The sequence below is a fragment of the Oscarella lobularis genome, chromosome 8 (genome assembly GCF_947507565.1).
Source record: "Oscarella lobularis chromosome 8, ooOscLobu1.1, whole genome shotgun sequence".
Classification (NCBI taxonomy): domain Eukaryota; kingdom Metazoa; phylum Porifera; class Homoscleromorpha; order Homosclerophorida; family Oscarellidae; genus Oscarella; species Oscarella lobularis.
The window spans coordinates 2740091-2751440 of NC_089182.1; the positions used below are offsets into that span (position 1 = coordinate 2740091).

Here is an 11350-nt window from a genome sequence, read left to right on the forward strand (position 1 = left end):
GCACAGTATGTACGTAGGACCAGAGCTATAAATAAATATTTATTTATAGCTATGAGCTTTAGGGGCTAAGGGCAGGGATTACTACAGTACGTGAATATGTAGCAACATAAAAAATTTTGACGTCACGCTATGTAATGCACTCGCGTACTGTAAGCGGTGGGAGGCTCTGCATGATGGCAATACGGTGAACACCGGGCCATCATTCTCTAGTGATAATCGATAAATAATTAACCCGTCGAAGACGGGTACACGGCTAGTGAGGGTCCCGTAGGGTAAATAAGCGATACCCGTATCTGTCTTTAGCCGCATGGCGTCGTCTGAAACGGCTCCCGCATCCGAAAGCATGCGAATTGTGTCGAGGAAGCGAAGAAAGTCAGCAGAAGAAGCGATGGCGATAGATCCGGCAAGCGAATCTCGCGAAACGAGACCCCAGTATCCGAAATTGGACGCGAGTCAGGCGGCAGTAAGCGCCAAAGCAACGATTCGATTCTTTCCGACGTCTCTATTCACATTAGGAAGCAGCGAGAACGGAATTTCGTCGCATACCCGTACCACCGCATCGCTACACTCCCCTGAAGGAAAACTGGATGAAAATATTCACTCCAATCGTCGACCATCTCAAACTTCAAATCCGACTCAACGTAAAAACGAGAACGGTCGAAATGAGGGTGCAAAATTAAAAGTAATTAATTAATTAAATTTATACGTATTATCTCTAGACATCTTCTGTTACCGTTGACGACGGCGCCATTCAGAGAGGCGCCGATTTCGTGAGAGCCTTTATGCTGGGTTTTGCTGTGGAAGACTCGTTGGCATTGGTCCGATTGGACGACTTATACTTGGAAACGTTTGAAATTCAAGATGGTAAGATTTTAGGGTCGGACACATCACGTGCCACAACGTTCGGGTTTTTTTAGTGAAGCCCCTAAAAGGAGATCACTTGTCTCGAGCAATCGGTCGAATAGCTGGGACTGGAGGAAAGACAAAGTTCACTATAGAAAATGTGACGAAGACTCGGATAGTATTGGCAGACAGGTACATACATTCGCTATATGTATGTACACATGTACAATGAAGTGGTGTTTCTTAGTAAAATTCACATTTTGGGCTCATTCAATAACATCAAAATGGCTCGGACTGCCATATGCAATCTTATACTTGGAAGCCCGCCGTCGAAAGTTTATGGAAAGATGAGAACTGTTGCGAGTAGATCAGCGGAACGATTTTGAAATTAGGCTTATGATATTTTGACTAACGTACATGGGGGCCTTATTTATTTGGCATCTATTGCGCGTTCCCTTTGTAGCACTGCTTCGTCGAATTTGATCATCAGCGTCGTTCCCTTGTGCCAGTGAGCCGACACTTTTGCTGGCTATAAGTAAAGAGGCACGTGAGCAAAATCAATAGATTAATTAATCTTACAAAGTTTGTTGCACTCAGAATGCCTTCAACTATTCCAGCATTGAAAGCAGCACAATTTAACCCGCCTGTATATATATTGTTATATATAGTCAGAAGGCTAAAGGGGAGGGTTGCCTTACTCCTGTCTTTAGGCACTGATATAAATTTATTAACAACTGGTTCCTTTTCTATAATGTAGTCTAAAGGACAATGAATTAGAAGGGTAATGATAATGAATGCCAATATACAGGTGGAATCATCCCCCGTTGCGTGTTCCAAATTGTCAGCCTCCTTGCCAAACAAAGCCTGTCAGGAAATACTTATTTAATTGATAAATATAAATAATTAATTTCACCTTCCATACTTGTCCCTTGATAAAAAGTAGAATATTAATTAGTCTCGTTTCACGTCGAGAACCGCGCTCTCGCACGGCCAGAAGATCGAGCATTCGCACGCCGACTTCTTGACCGAATTCCGACAATCTGACAAATGAATCAAGTCTCGAGCTAGCACGATATTGATCAGCCTACTTTCCGTGCAATTCGTTGACAGAGTGGACGCGATTTTGACAGTACTGAACGATCTCGGAAAAGAGTAGAGCGAAAGCGCTCAAATTGACCTGAAAAGAGGCTTGACTAAAGAGAGCCCTGGCTAGCCACTTGACTATATGCACCTCTCCTTTCCCTTTGCTGAGCGCACGGTCGAGTATTCCCACTTGCTGCTTCGGTTTTCCTGAGCTCATCTTGTTTTTATTTTTGCGCATGCGCGTTGCCTCTTTCGAAAGTTCGATCGTTTCTTCGAAGCGGCATTGAGCTCAATGTCTACCGAACGAGCCGAAGGCAGGGGTTTTTCGCTTTGGAACAAATTAGTACATTCTTATTTTGTAGAACGCGGGGACGACGAGGAAGTGTCCCCAGTCGACGACTCGAAACGCGCCGAAAGAAAGGTAGACAGCTAGGGAAAGGTTTTCGCGGTCACCGACTCGTTTTTTACTGCAGAGAAAGCTATCTACCGGCGCGGGGAATGGTAAGATACCTAAGAGATGTAGCAGTTGGACTAGATACAGGATGATACATGTCGATACTACCGTACCACGTAAAATGCACGCGCTTTCTTTCATCAATAATTGTGACATTTATTGATGAATGAACGAATGAATGAATACACCGGTGAACTGCGTTTATAATGACTTTGCCAATGGTAATGACGACATTTTCATTCATACTTTGGACAAACAGTAGTATAGAAGTCTGTGAGGAGATCTATTGTATAAACACTTTGTTAGAATGTGATGGAAGTGACTGTGGTGGTGATAGTAAGCGGTTTGCTATGATCAGCGAGGGAGAGAAGGTCGGCAGAATGATCACGCCTCCCAAGCTGATAGCAGCAACGAGTGGTCTCAGTGAAAAGAACGACGATGTAGGCGACTTCTCCCATGCCCAAGTCAATCTGTTTTTTAAACTTTTTCGTAGGAAAGGTCCACTGTGCGGAATCCTGCGATTGCGAAGGGATTCGGTTCATTTGGAGGAGGCGCTTTTCGGTCGTTTGAGGCAGTGAAAATCGATGGCATGGAGAAGTCCAGTTTTCCTATTATTCCACGTCCTCCGAGTCTGACAGCAGCGTCGTCATCGTGAGCTTGAAATCGAAAAAAAAATATATATATATAGACGGTTTCAAATTCTTTATATCATCTAATAGCACTGCCAAGGAAAAGAGCTCGCAGAATCTTTTTCTCCAAGTAACGAAGAAAAGTGAAGACGAGTCTGAAGCAACAAATACAGAGTGCGTAGAGAAATTGGTATTCTTACCCCCCAAACCTCAATTTTTTGCCCTGGATTTAGTCCGAGCGCATCGCCATCGTCATCAGGAAAAGGATTCGTATTTGGCAGCAACCTGTCGTTCAGAGTTATAGTGAGCGTTTCGTTGACGCGAGGGAAGTTTCCGTATTACTACTGATCGTCTTTTCGAAGCGTCAAACGGCAGCGGAGGGCGGCGAATCTCAATCAACGACAACAAAGACGGAGTCTACGGACAAACGAAAGGAGAGCGAAAGTGGAGAAGAGCAGGATTCGGAAAAGACAAAATCGACGCAGCAAAAGCCGCTCTTGCCGTCGGCGGAAGTGATTACAGGCGAAGAAAAAGAAAAAAACGTACTTCAGGTAAGAAATTTTAGATTGCTCTTTTCTTCGTGAAATGTGAAATCTTTACACAGGTTTTCTGCCTTTTGTACGTATTCGACGCGAAAACGCACTCTTGGATCGAAAAGGGACGGGGAACGCTTCATCTTAACGACATGGAAGAATCGACGCAATCGCGAATTGGTTCGATAGCACAGACTCGTCAAAATGTGTAATTAATTAATTAATTAATTAATTAAACTTTGAATTAGTGATGAGGTCTCAAGCGAACCTGCGAGTCATTCTCAACACTCTCGTTTGGCCGCAGATGGTGTGCGAGAAGGTTGATCGAAAGAGCATACGTCTCACAGCGCTCAATCCCGAAGGAGGAGTACGAGTTTGCCTCGTGAAGGTAACACACATAATGTATATTAATACATTATCTATGTACTTATTTATTTATTTATTTATTTATATCTTTTTTGTTTTGCTAGTGTGCGGTGAAAGACCGTGACGCACTTCATCTTGCAATCAATGAACGACTTCAGAATTCTAAACGGGACGAGTTGGGCGAGAATCCAAAGCCGTCGTCGCCATCAGATTTTTTAGATAGAAACAGTAAGACGGAAAAAGATGAGGTAGCATGATTTGTCAACGTTGAGAAACGAATTAGATTTAGTTCTTGTTTTTTTGTGTTTTGTCTCTTTTTCATAGAACATACGCCAGTAATGTATACCTTTATCCGGGCTCTTTCGCTTGCACTGCTTCGAAACTTCCTTCGACGGACGCGGCGCTGAACGCACGGATGTAAGAGGTTTCTCCTCGCGCTCGTTCCTACGCTACAGCTTCAAGGTAAACTCATGAATCATGGGCGATTACGCAAGACACGCCCATTTTCTATTTCTTTTTTTGGTCAGTTTTCCTACTCAACTCCGTTTATATTAGACAGCAGATGAATTTCCCCTGACAAAAGGGACTTCCCAAGCTGGATATAGTGAGCTGACGTCTTTAGAGCCCCACACACAAAAGAGCGGCGAAGTCTTGGAAAGGATGACCGAGAATTTGGCTCTGGTGAGCGCCGTGGCAAACGGCGACGTCGATCTCGTTCGCCGACTCGGCGCGTCTCGAACGCGAGGCGAAATCGACGCGAACGAGAGGGATTCGGCCGGACGACCGCTCCTCGTCATCGCGACGTGGACGAACAACTTGGAGATGTGCTCGTATCTCGTGAGCGAGGGCGCGAACGTCGACGTGCGAGACAAGAAGGGAAAGAGCAGTCTTCACCTCGCCTGCTTCAAAAACTTCACGTCGATCGTATCGTTTCTCGTCGATCGACGAGCTGATATCAATCTCGTCGACGAGGATGGAAATAGCGCCGCTCATCACGCCGTTATTCGAAAGAACTTCAAGTCTCTCGTGCTCTTGGGCTCCGCTGGAGCGAATTTCGCTTTGGAGAATCGGGCTGGTCGAACGGTTATTGATATTGCGAGGGAGCAGAAAGCGGGGGGGGATTGTCTCTTTTATTTGGAATCTTTTCAAGTGTGCGCAGCTCAGGGCGAGTTTTAATTAAATTATAATATTTATTATCATAATAATTTTTTTCTGTTCTTTTAGATGGAGTGAGTCTTCTGTCTCTGGTTTCTCACTATTGTCGATTGGCTGTTGAGTACAGGGACTCGAAGCAGCGATTAGAACAGTGCCAAGTGTCGAGGGGAACTCTCGCTCAGCTGGAAAAGGAGACCAACCTGCGCGAAACGCATCTGCGTAGGCAACTCGAGCAATCGGAAACCGAGCGCAATGAACTGAGAGCTGAACTAGCAGAAAAAGACGACTCAATCGCCTCGCTCCAGAGCCGCCTGGAAATCCTAGAAGACGAAAAGTCGTCTCTCGCCGACAGCCTACGACGCAGCACCGCCGACAAAGAGAACGAAAACGCGTACGCAATCGAATCGAAGGACGTCGAAATCGATCACCAATGCGAACTGGGTAGAGGATCGTTTGCCGTCGTGAACTTGGGAACGTGGCAGGGATCGCGCGTCGCCGTCAAGACGCTTCACGACGAAGTGGCGAGTCTCTACAACGGCGAAGTCGTCAAACAGGAGACGTCGAATTGCAGCCGAATACGTCATCCCCACGTCGTCGCCATGTGCGGCTGGATCGTTCCGAACGTCGACAAACCGCCCAGTCAAATCGTTTTTGAGCTACTCGAAGCCTCCTTGACTGACGTCATCACGGCGGCACTCAATTCGCCGTCGTATTTGACCTTGAGAGAGCAAATCGACTTGGCAAAGGACTCCCTTTCCGGACTGGCCTACTTGCATCATTTCGAACCGGCTCTTCTCCACGGCGACATTCGACCGTCGAATATTTTAGTTACTCGAACGATGGCAGCGAAGATTGGCGATCTCGGCTCGTCGCACTTTGCCGGCAATCCCCATTCGGTCGGTCCCCTGAGTCGCTTGTATCTCGCTCCGGAACGAATGCCGAATAAGGAGGGACGAGCGCCGGGGAATACGGCGGCGGCCGACGTCTACAGTCTCGGCGTTAGCGCGATTGAATTATTTACGGGGAAGCCGCCCGGCGTCGGCGCTGTTTGCGACGAGAACGAGCTTCTCATGAATATCTGCGTTTCTATGACGTGTAAGGAGCCGAGATATCGGGGAAAGGCGTGGGACGTTCTGTGCAAATTGGACGACGTAAGACGGCAAGGTCAATACTCTGCTTGTCCGCCGAAACGACTCGTCAAAGGCGTGCAGCACGGAATCGCAGCCGTGGAACTCGCAGAGAAGCGATTCGATTAATTAATTAATTAATTAATTCGAGGTGCCTTGGCTGGATGGCAACAATTTGGACAAAAATTCAAAATAAGCAAATTTGATATCATATTCCATATCGTACCAATAGTTCACGGCAATGCTTCCATGACTCTGTCGGACATGGTGAAACCAGAGCGACGGTAAATAGAGCATTTCGCCTGCCTTGACTGTACACGTAATCGGCCGTGCTTTCCCATATATAGATTCGCTGTTATCACGAAGGGGATCGACGCAAATCCACGGCACGTCCGTCTCATCGACACAGTCCACAATTTCAAACCCGTCACCGCATTTCTTATAAACCCCCGGTTTATAATATTTATACGGTATGAAGGGCGCGTCGGTTGGCGGATGGAGTACGAACGTCTTTTCTCCCGCTACGACGCAATAGAGATTCTCGTAGTGATCCTTGTGCATTGACGTCACGGCTCTTCCGTCGCCCATCCAAAAGTTGACGGCGTCCGGACGACGTCCGAGGGCGATCGACGCCCAATCGATTTCCGCGTCGACGTCGGCGAAAATGTCTCGAAATTCGTCGGTTAAATTCGAATTTTGTTTTTGCACGTAGAAAATTCCGTCGTCGAGAGTTGGATCGGCGAGAATGTCGAGAAAGTGAGCGAATCGCATCCGGCGTTCTTCCGGCATTACGAATCGATTTTTCGCTATCGCGTCGGCGTATCCCGTCGGCGTGACGGCTACCGTGACGATTTTTTCGCCTATGCGAGCTCTTAAACTGTCGATCGACCATCGTGAGAGCGCCGGCCAATGATTGAACGCATTGCGAACTAGAACGGGCTTATTCGGCGCTATCCATTCCCTATAGAAGGCCAGAGGAGTTGGAGGCGCATCGATAACTGGTACGACCGTCGGCAGGTACAGTTCTCGCGCTTCTTGTGCGAGAAAATGCAACTTTTCGTCCAGTTCCATTACCCCCGTAACGCGCGTTTCCCATGTTATGTTCACGTGATCGTAGGACATGTCGTTCGGACCGATCGTCGTCGAGACGGTCGTCATATTTGCGCTTACACTCTTCGCCGTTAATCGCTACGGCGATTTGAGACGACAGAATGTCCTGACGTCGGTGTTCGTCATCGTTACGTGGTTCCTATCCTTTTGGATCATCTTTCTTCTACCAATCGATATATCCGCGGTAAGCTCATAGCATCTGTAAAGGTAGTCTCTAGTCAAGAGGAGCCCCTACCAAGCCGTCACGTACCTAACGGTACAGGTAAATTCAATTAGAAGTAATTAGCCACTCAGCTCATAGTTTTGTCGTGAGGAAAACATATCTTGTCCTTCGCAACAAATTATTTATACTTAAGATACTCTATAATTTAGTATTTATTTCTTTTCAGACTCTCTATGAGCAGTGCTACAAGATGCAATATGCGAATGGCTCGTCGAAAAAGTTTCTGGGCAACGGAAGTGGAATGTGCACGAAGCCGTGGTCATACGTGGATCGCAACGTTCTAAAACAAATCTGGAACGTTGTCTACTGGTCGACGCAACTTCTCACATGGTGCTCCAATTCAAAAGAAAGGAAAATCGACGATGTTCTTTTTATAGGATCATATTGCCGTTCTTGCAATCTTACGTCACAGCGGCGCACTTTACAATACAGCGCAAAATCTTGGCAATGCTCAAAGAGAATGCCATCGTTTATGGGAGTCTGGGACTGATATTCGGCATTCTCCTCATCTACGTTGTAATCAAAGGCGGACTAAACAGGTACAGTACCAATAATATAGATATAGTATATCTTCATATTAGTCTCTCTCTCTCTCAAGCGATTCCTTCAATGGAATCGTCGTCGCAGCTTCGAATACGTGGGGCTTGCTCATCTTGGTTCTTCTCCTCGGTTACGGACTTGTTGACGTGCCGCTGAGTGTTTGGAATTCCAGTCGCGTTCGTCGCACTCTCGCTCACATGTACTTCAAAGTCGCCAAATTACGAAGCGACATGGAAGACGCAAAGCTCAAGCTCGACGAAGTCTACGAAGACGTGCGAAAGGTCGCTCAAACGGTGAAATATAGGGATCCGTTGAGAAAACACGTGGATACCATATTAAAAAAGGCAAACGTCATTTAGACACGCAATCTCTAGCCCAAAATCAATATTATATATAGTGTCCAGAAGGATTGATAAGTCGCGCTGATCGCGGCGTCGACGACTTTGAGGATTTCGATGATGGAGATAAGGGAGGCGAGTATCCGACGGTGAGCAAGCTCGTGACGATACACAAGAAAGTCATAACGGCGACGAGAGACACAAAGAGAACGAAAGCGTAAGAAATCATAATTATTCTATTAGTAAAATCGAGCTTTTTCATAGTCAATGGGAAATACTTGTGGATAAAACAATGGATTTGGAAGACGTCGAAGATCAGAGATCGAGTAGCGGTTATCGATTTCGAGGATCTTTGGGATCGTCTAGTAAAATTTGGAGAAAGTGTCCGACGCTTAAACAAACTCTAGGTAAGTGAATTTCGCGTGAACGACGAGAAGAGAGTGTACATACAATTGGTTCTAGACTGGTGGTGGAAGATCAAAATTCTTCCTGTAGTTTTAATGATTTTGGCCGTTCTATTTGGCTTGATTTCTCTATGTGTCGTCTGGTCGGAAGCGTCATTCTTCAGCACGGATCCAGTGCTGTCCGTATTTGCTCTGCTAGTGAATGCCACGGGAGCAACGGGCCAGCATTTCGTCATAACAGAGGTAGCGAATTTATTGAGTGTGATACTGAACATTTTTTCCTCCCTCCTAGGCCATTTGCATCTTTAGTATTGGCTATGTGGCAGTGTGCGCCTACTACACGATCTTCTGCATACGAATTTTCAATTATTACTATCTGGTTCCCCATCACACAGATGAAAACAGCCTGCTCTTTTGTGCCATGTAGGCGCAAACCAGTCGCATTATATCTTTATACTATTTTTATCTAGGTTCCTAAGTCGACTCACGGCGCCTCTTTGTCTCAATTTCGTTGGCATCATACACCTGGACAGCCATCTAACTGGATCAGGTAATACAAGCACACTAGAGACCGAGACGGCATTTACTGAAGTAAGCACACCAAGTCCTTATATGACTCCCCTACCATCCCCGAACTCTCTTCCTAGGTGATGGGACACATGGACCTCATCCCGTTCATCGCCAAAAAATTCAACGTATATTTTCCCTGCTGTCTCATTCTCCTCTGCCTGGCGACCATATGTCGACTGGGCAGTCGAATTCTTCACTGTTTCGGCGCGCAACAGTTCTTCGAAGACGACGAAATGTCGGCCGACTACGTCAGCGAAGGAAAAGAATTCATTAAAATAGGTTTGTTTTCGTTAGGGAGAAGTTTCTCACTCGCTGACGTGCGTCGCGCTGTGGTTAGAGAGACGACGACGCGGCGTCGGCGGCGGCGGCGGTCAAGGTTCCAAGGACGTCGAACGTTCGAAACGTTCGTCGTCGCGATTGCTCAATCGCTCGTCGACGAGTGCGCCCGTCGAACTGACGACGATTAAGTTCAGTCGACGAAATCGCGATGGCGATCGGCTAGAATTGATTCCTTCGCACGATGAATACGATAGCGGCGGCGACGGCGGAAGTGGCGCCGCGTCTCGTCGAGCAAAGGATCTCGTTTCTAGAGGAGTATTTGACGATATGTGAAAAGAAAAATCGATGGATATTTTAGATATGCTCCGTATATCGGCAGAACGATCGAAGTCTCGTCCGCCAGCTGACGGCGGCTCCAATTGTTGTTGTTCTCCGCTTCTCTCATAATACCCTCAATCTCTATTTAAACAAAGGGGGGCGGTATTAGGCAGTTCTCTCTTTTATTCACTCTCTCTCCCACGCTCGCTTCCCGGTTGCAAATGGCCCAGCTGCACCTCCGGAAGTTTGCATTGTCTGTCTGCTGGTGGGCCACCCTATAAAAGATATTACCGGCGGATGCATTTGCGCATTTCAGCTTGCGGTGGTCATATAGAATGCGGACGGCACGACAAACTCTTCTCCTTCTCTCCTTTTCCGTCCTCGTCCTTTGCATTGTTGGGTTTAGCGAACGTGTCGCCGTCGAAGTAGTAGAGTAAGCCCCGAGGATATACCTAACGAACTAGACTTATCAGATACTGTCCATTTACTGCAACTGCAGTAGTAAAAGCATTTGCTCTAAAGCCGGCCTTTCTTTTCCTTTTTATAGATCAGAACAGCGGCAAAGTTCAACCGGTGGGGAAGGTAGGCCAGTTCCTCGCTTTTATTACTGCAATATTTGGCTCCTTCAGGGCGCCGTCTTATCAAGAATGCCAGAGACTTCGACAAGATTTACACCAAACGGTTTGGCGATGCAGTGAAATTCCGCTGCGCCGTTCGCCATAAGCATCATCGCGTGGAAGCAGTCGCGTGGGTCCACAAAGGACGTCCAATTAACAACGAGACGTCGAAGCGACACAGCGTCTTCAAGAAGCCGAACGGCGAGTACGTTCTGAAGATACGCGAGCTCGCGCTGACCGATAGCGGAGCGTACGAATGCATCGTAACCGCCGACGATTGTCAGACGGGAAAGACGCTCTTCCTTACCGTGCAAAGTAAACGCAGCAAAGAGATCAAATTGCTCATCACGATTCTCCTCCCAGACTATCAATGGGTTTATTTTAGGCATTCAAATCGCTTCGGCTGACGACAACGACCCAGTCGATTGCAGCGATTTTTGCAGAGACCAGTTCGATGAATGGAACCAGCTCGAATTACCTCGTCAAGTTCGCCATCTCTTATCGTATGGCCCTGCGATGATACACGCCGGATGGGCGACTCAAGGTGGCTCTATTACTATTTACACACAGAGAAGCCACTCGGTCTCGAACGGAACTAATCCGCGCAGATTTCAGACTGACGTGAATCGGCTTTGGGGTAACGGTACTGGTTGCTCCTGTCTAGCCGCTAGCCTTCACTATGCGGCGGACGAAACGGTCGCGCCACTCGTTGTCACGGCGACGGCTGACCCGGGGTCGGGGTCGCTCTACACCATTGGTGG

The 11350-nt window shown here is 47.1% G+C and overlaps 6 protein-coding genes across 6 annotated transcripts; 4 read left to right on the top strand and 2 right to left on the bottom strand.

Annotated features, from left to right (window-relative positions):
* Positions 1-281: 281 nt before the first annotated feature.
* Positions 282-1292, top strand: LOC136190203 (RNA-binding protein pno1-like). Its single transcript, XM_065978301.1, has 5 exons — positions 282-463; positions 516-668; positions 720-864; positions 918-1035; positions 1091-1292. Exons 1-5 carry the CDS (start codon positions 308-310, stop codon positions 1227-1229), a joined length of 711 nt encoding a protein of 236 aa, XP_065834373.1. The 5' UTR covers positions 282-307; the 3' UTR covers positions 1230-1292.
* LOC136190204 (trafficking protein particle complex subunit 5-like) lies at positions 1017-2178 on the bottom strand. Its single transcript, XM_065978302.1, has 7 exons — positions 2075-2178; positions 1932-2020; positions 1757-1883; positions 1650-1707; positions 1542-1601; positions 1423-1487; positions 1017-1372 (listed from the first exon to the last, which is right to left on the bottom strand). The coding sequence occupies exons 1-7, from the start codon at positions 2162-2164 to the stop codon at positions 1274-1276; spliced, it is 588 nt and encodes a 195-aa protein (XP_065834374.1). The 5' UTR covers positions 2165-2178; the 3' UTR covers positions 1017-1273.
* LOC136190201 (ran-binding protein 3-like) lies at positions 2174-4259 on the top strand. The gene is made up of 11 exons (XM_065978298.1): positions 2174-2240; positions 2289-2347; positions 2400-2427; positions 2687-2820; positions 2874-3031; positions 3100-3183; positions 3243-3312; positions 3372-3560; positions 3614-3722; positions 3791-3930; positions 4013-4259. The coding sequence occupies exons 1-11, from the start codon at positions 2219-2221 to the stop codon at positions 4163-4165; spliced, it is 1146 nt and encodes a 381-aa protein (XP_065834370.1). The 5' UTR covers positions 2174-2218; the 3' UTR covers positions 4166-4259.
* A 20-nt stretch (positions 4260-4279) lies between these two features.
* LOC136190199 (uncharacterized) lies at positions 4280-7187 on the top strand. Its single transcript, XM_065978296.1, has 4 exons — positions 4280-4370; positions 4464-5073; positions 5133-6474; positions 6538-7187. The coding sequence occupies exons 2-3, from the start codon at positions 4569-4571 to the stop codon at positions 6317-6319; spliced, it is 1692 nt and encodes a 563-aa protein (XP_065834368.1). The 5' UTR covers positions 4280-4370; positions 4464-4568; the 3' UTR covers positions 6320-6474; positions 6538-7187.
* Positions 6332-7312, bottom strand: LOC136190121 (bifunctional peptidase and (3S)-lysyl hydroxylase Jmjd7-like). Its single transcript, XM_065978197.1, has one exon. It carries the CDS (start codon positions 7310-7312, stop codon positions 6332-6334), a length of 981 nt encoding a protein of 326 aa, XP_065834269.1.
* On the top strand, positions 7291-10011 carry LOC136190198 (G-protein coupled receptor-associated protein LMBRD2-like). Its single transcript, XM_065978295.1, has 11 exons — positions 7291-7484; positions 7690-7853; positions 7901-8062; positions 8122-8407; positions 8461-8618; positions 8666-8808; positions 8864-9048; positions 9098-9228; positions 9276-9396; positions 9453-9654; positions 9713-10011. The coding sequence occupies exons 1-11, from the start codon at positions 7311-7313 to the stop codon at positions 9985-9987; spliced, it is 2001 nt and encodes a 666-aa protein (XP_065834367.1). The 5' UTR covers positions 7291-7310; the 3' UTR covers positions 9988-10011.
* The last annotated feature ends 1339 nt before the right edge of the window (positions 10012-11350 follow it).

What these genes read in the sequence shown, in the direction of transcription:
- LOC136190198 (XM_065978295.1), top strand. Translation starts at nt 7,311, where the DNA reads ATGTCGTTCGGACCGATCGTCGTCGAGACGGTCGTCATATTTGCGCTT. An exon ending in TGGATACCATATTAAAAAAG is followed by an intron (nt 8,408 to 8,460) that starts GCAAACGTCATT and finishes TATTATATATAG; the next exon opens with TGTCCAGAAGGATTGATAAG. An exon ending in GACACAAAGAGAACGAAAGC is followed by an intron (nt 8,619 to 8,665) that starts GTAAGAAATCAT and finishes GCTTTTTCATAG; the next exon opens with TCAATGGGAAATACTTGTGG.
- LOC136190201 (XM_065978298.1), top strand. Translation starts at nt 2,219, where the DNA reads ATGTCTACCGAACGAGCCGAAG. An exon ending in CGAAACGCGCCGAAAGAAAG is followed by an intron (nt 2,348 to 2,399) that starts GTAGACAGCTAG and finishes TTTTTACTGCAG; the next exon opens with AGAAAGCTATCTACCGGCGC. An exon ending in TACGAGTTTGCCTCGTGAAG is followed by an intron (nt 3,931 to 4,012) that starts GTAACACACATA and finishes TTGTTTTGCTAG; the next exon opens with TGTGCGGTGAAAGACCGTGA.
- LOC136190203 (XM_065978301.1), top strand. Translation starts at nt 308, where the DNA reads ATGGCGTCGTCTGAAACGGCTCCCGCATCCGAAAGCATGCGAATTGTG. An exon ending in TGGACGCGAGTCAGGCGGCA is followed by an intron (nt 464 to 515) that starts GTAAGCGCCAAA and finishes TATTCACATTAG; the next exon opens with GAAGCAGCGAGAACGGAATT. An exon ending in AACGTTTGAAATTCAAGATG is followed by an intron (nt 865 to 917) that starts GTAAGATTTTAG and finishes GGGTTTTTTTAG; the next exon opens with TGAAGCCCCTAAAAGGAGAT.
- LOC136190204 (XM_065978302.1), bottom strand. Translation starts at nt 2,164, where the DNA reads ATGCGCAAAAATAAAAACAAGATGAGCTCAGGAAAACCGAAGCAGCAA. An exon ending in AACGGGGGATGATTCCACCT is followed by an intron (nt 1,602 to 1,649) that starts GTATATTGGCAT and finishes ATTGTCCTTTAG; the next exon opens with ACTACATTATAGAAAAGGAA. An exon ending in TTCTGAGTGCAACAAACTTT is followed by an intron (nt 1,373 to 1,422) that starts GTAAGATTAATT and finishes CTTTACTTATAG; the next exon opens with CCAGCAAAAGTGTCGGCTCA.
- LOC136190121 (XM_065978197.1), bottom strand. Translation starts at nt 7,312, where the DNA reads ATGTCCTACGATCACGTGAACATAACATGGGAAACGCGCGTTACGGGG.
- LOC136190199 (XM_065978296.1), top strand. Translation starts at nt 4,569, where the DNA reads ATGACCGAGAATTTGGCTCTGGTGAGCGCCGTGGCAAACGGCGACGTC. An exon ending in TCAAGTGTGCGCAGCTCAGG is followed by an intron (nt 5,074 to 5,132) that starts GCGAGTTTTAAT and finishes CTGTTCTTTTAG; the next exon opens with ATGGAGTGAGTCTTCTGTCT.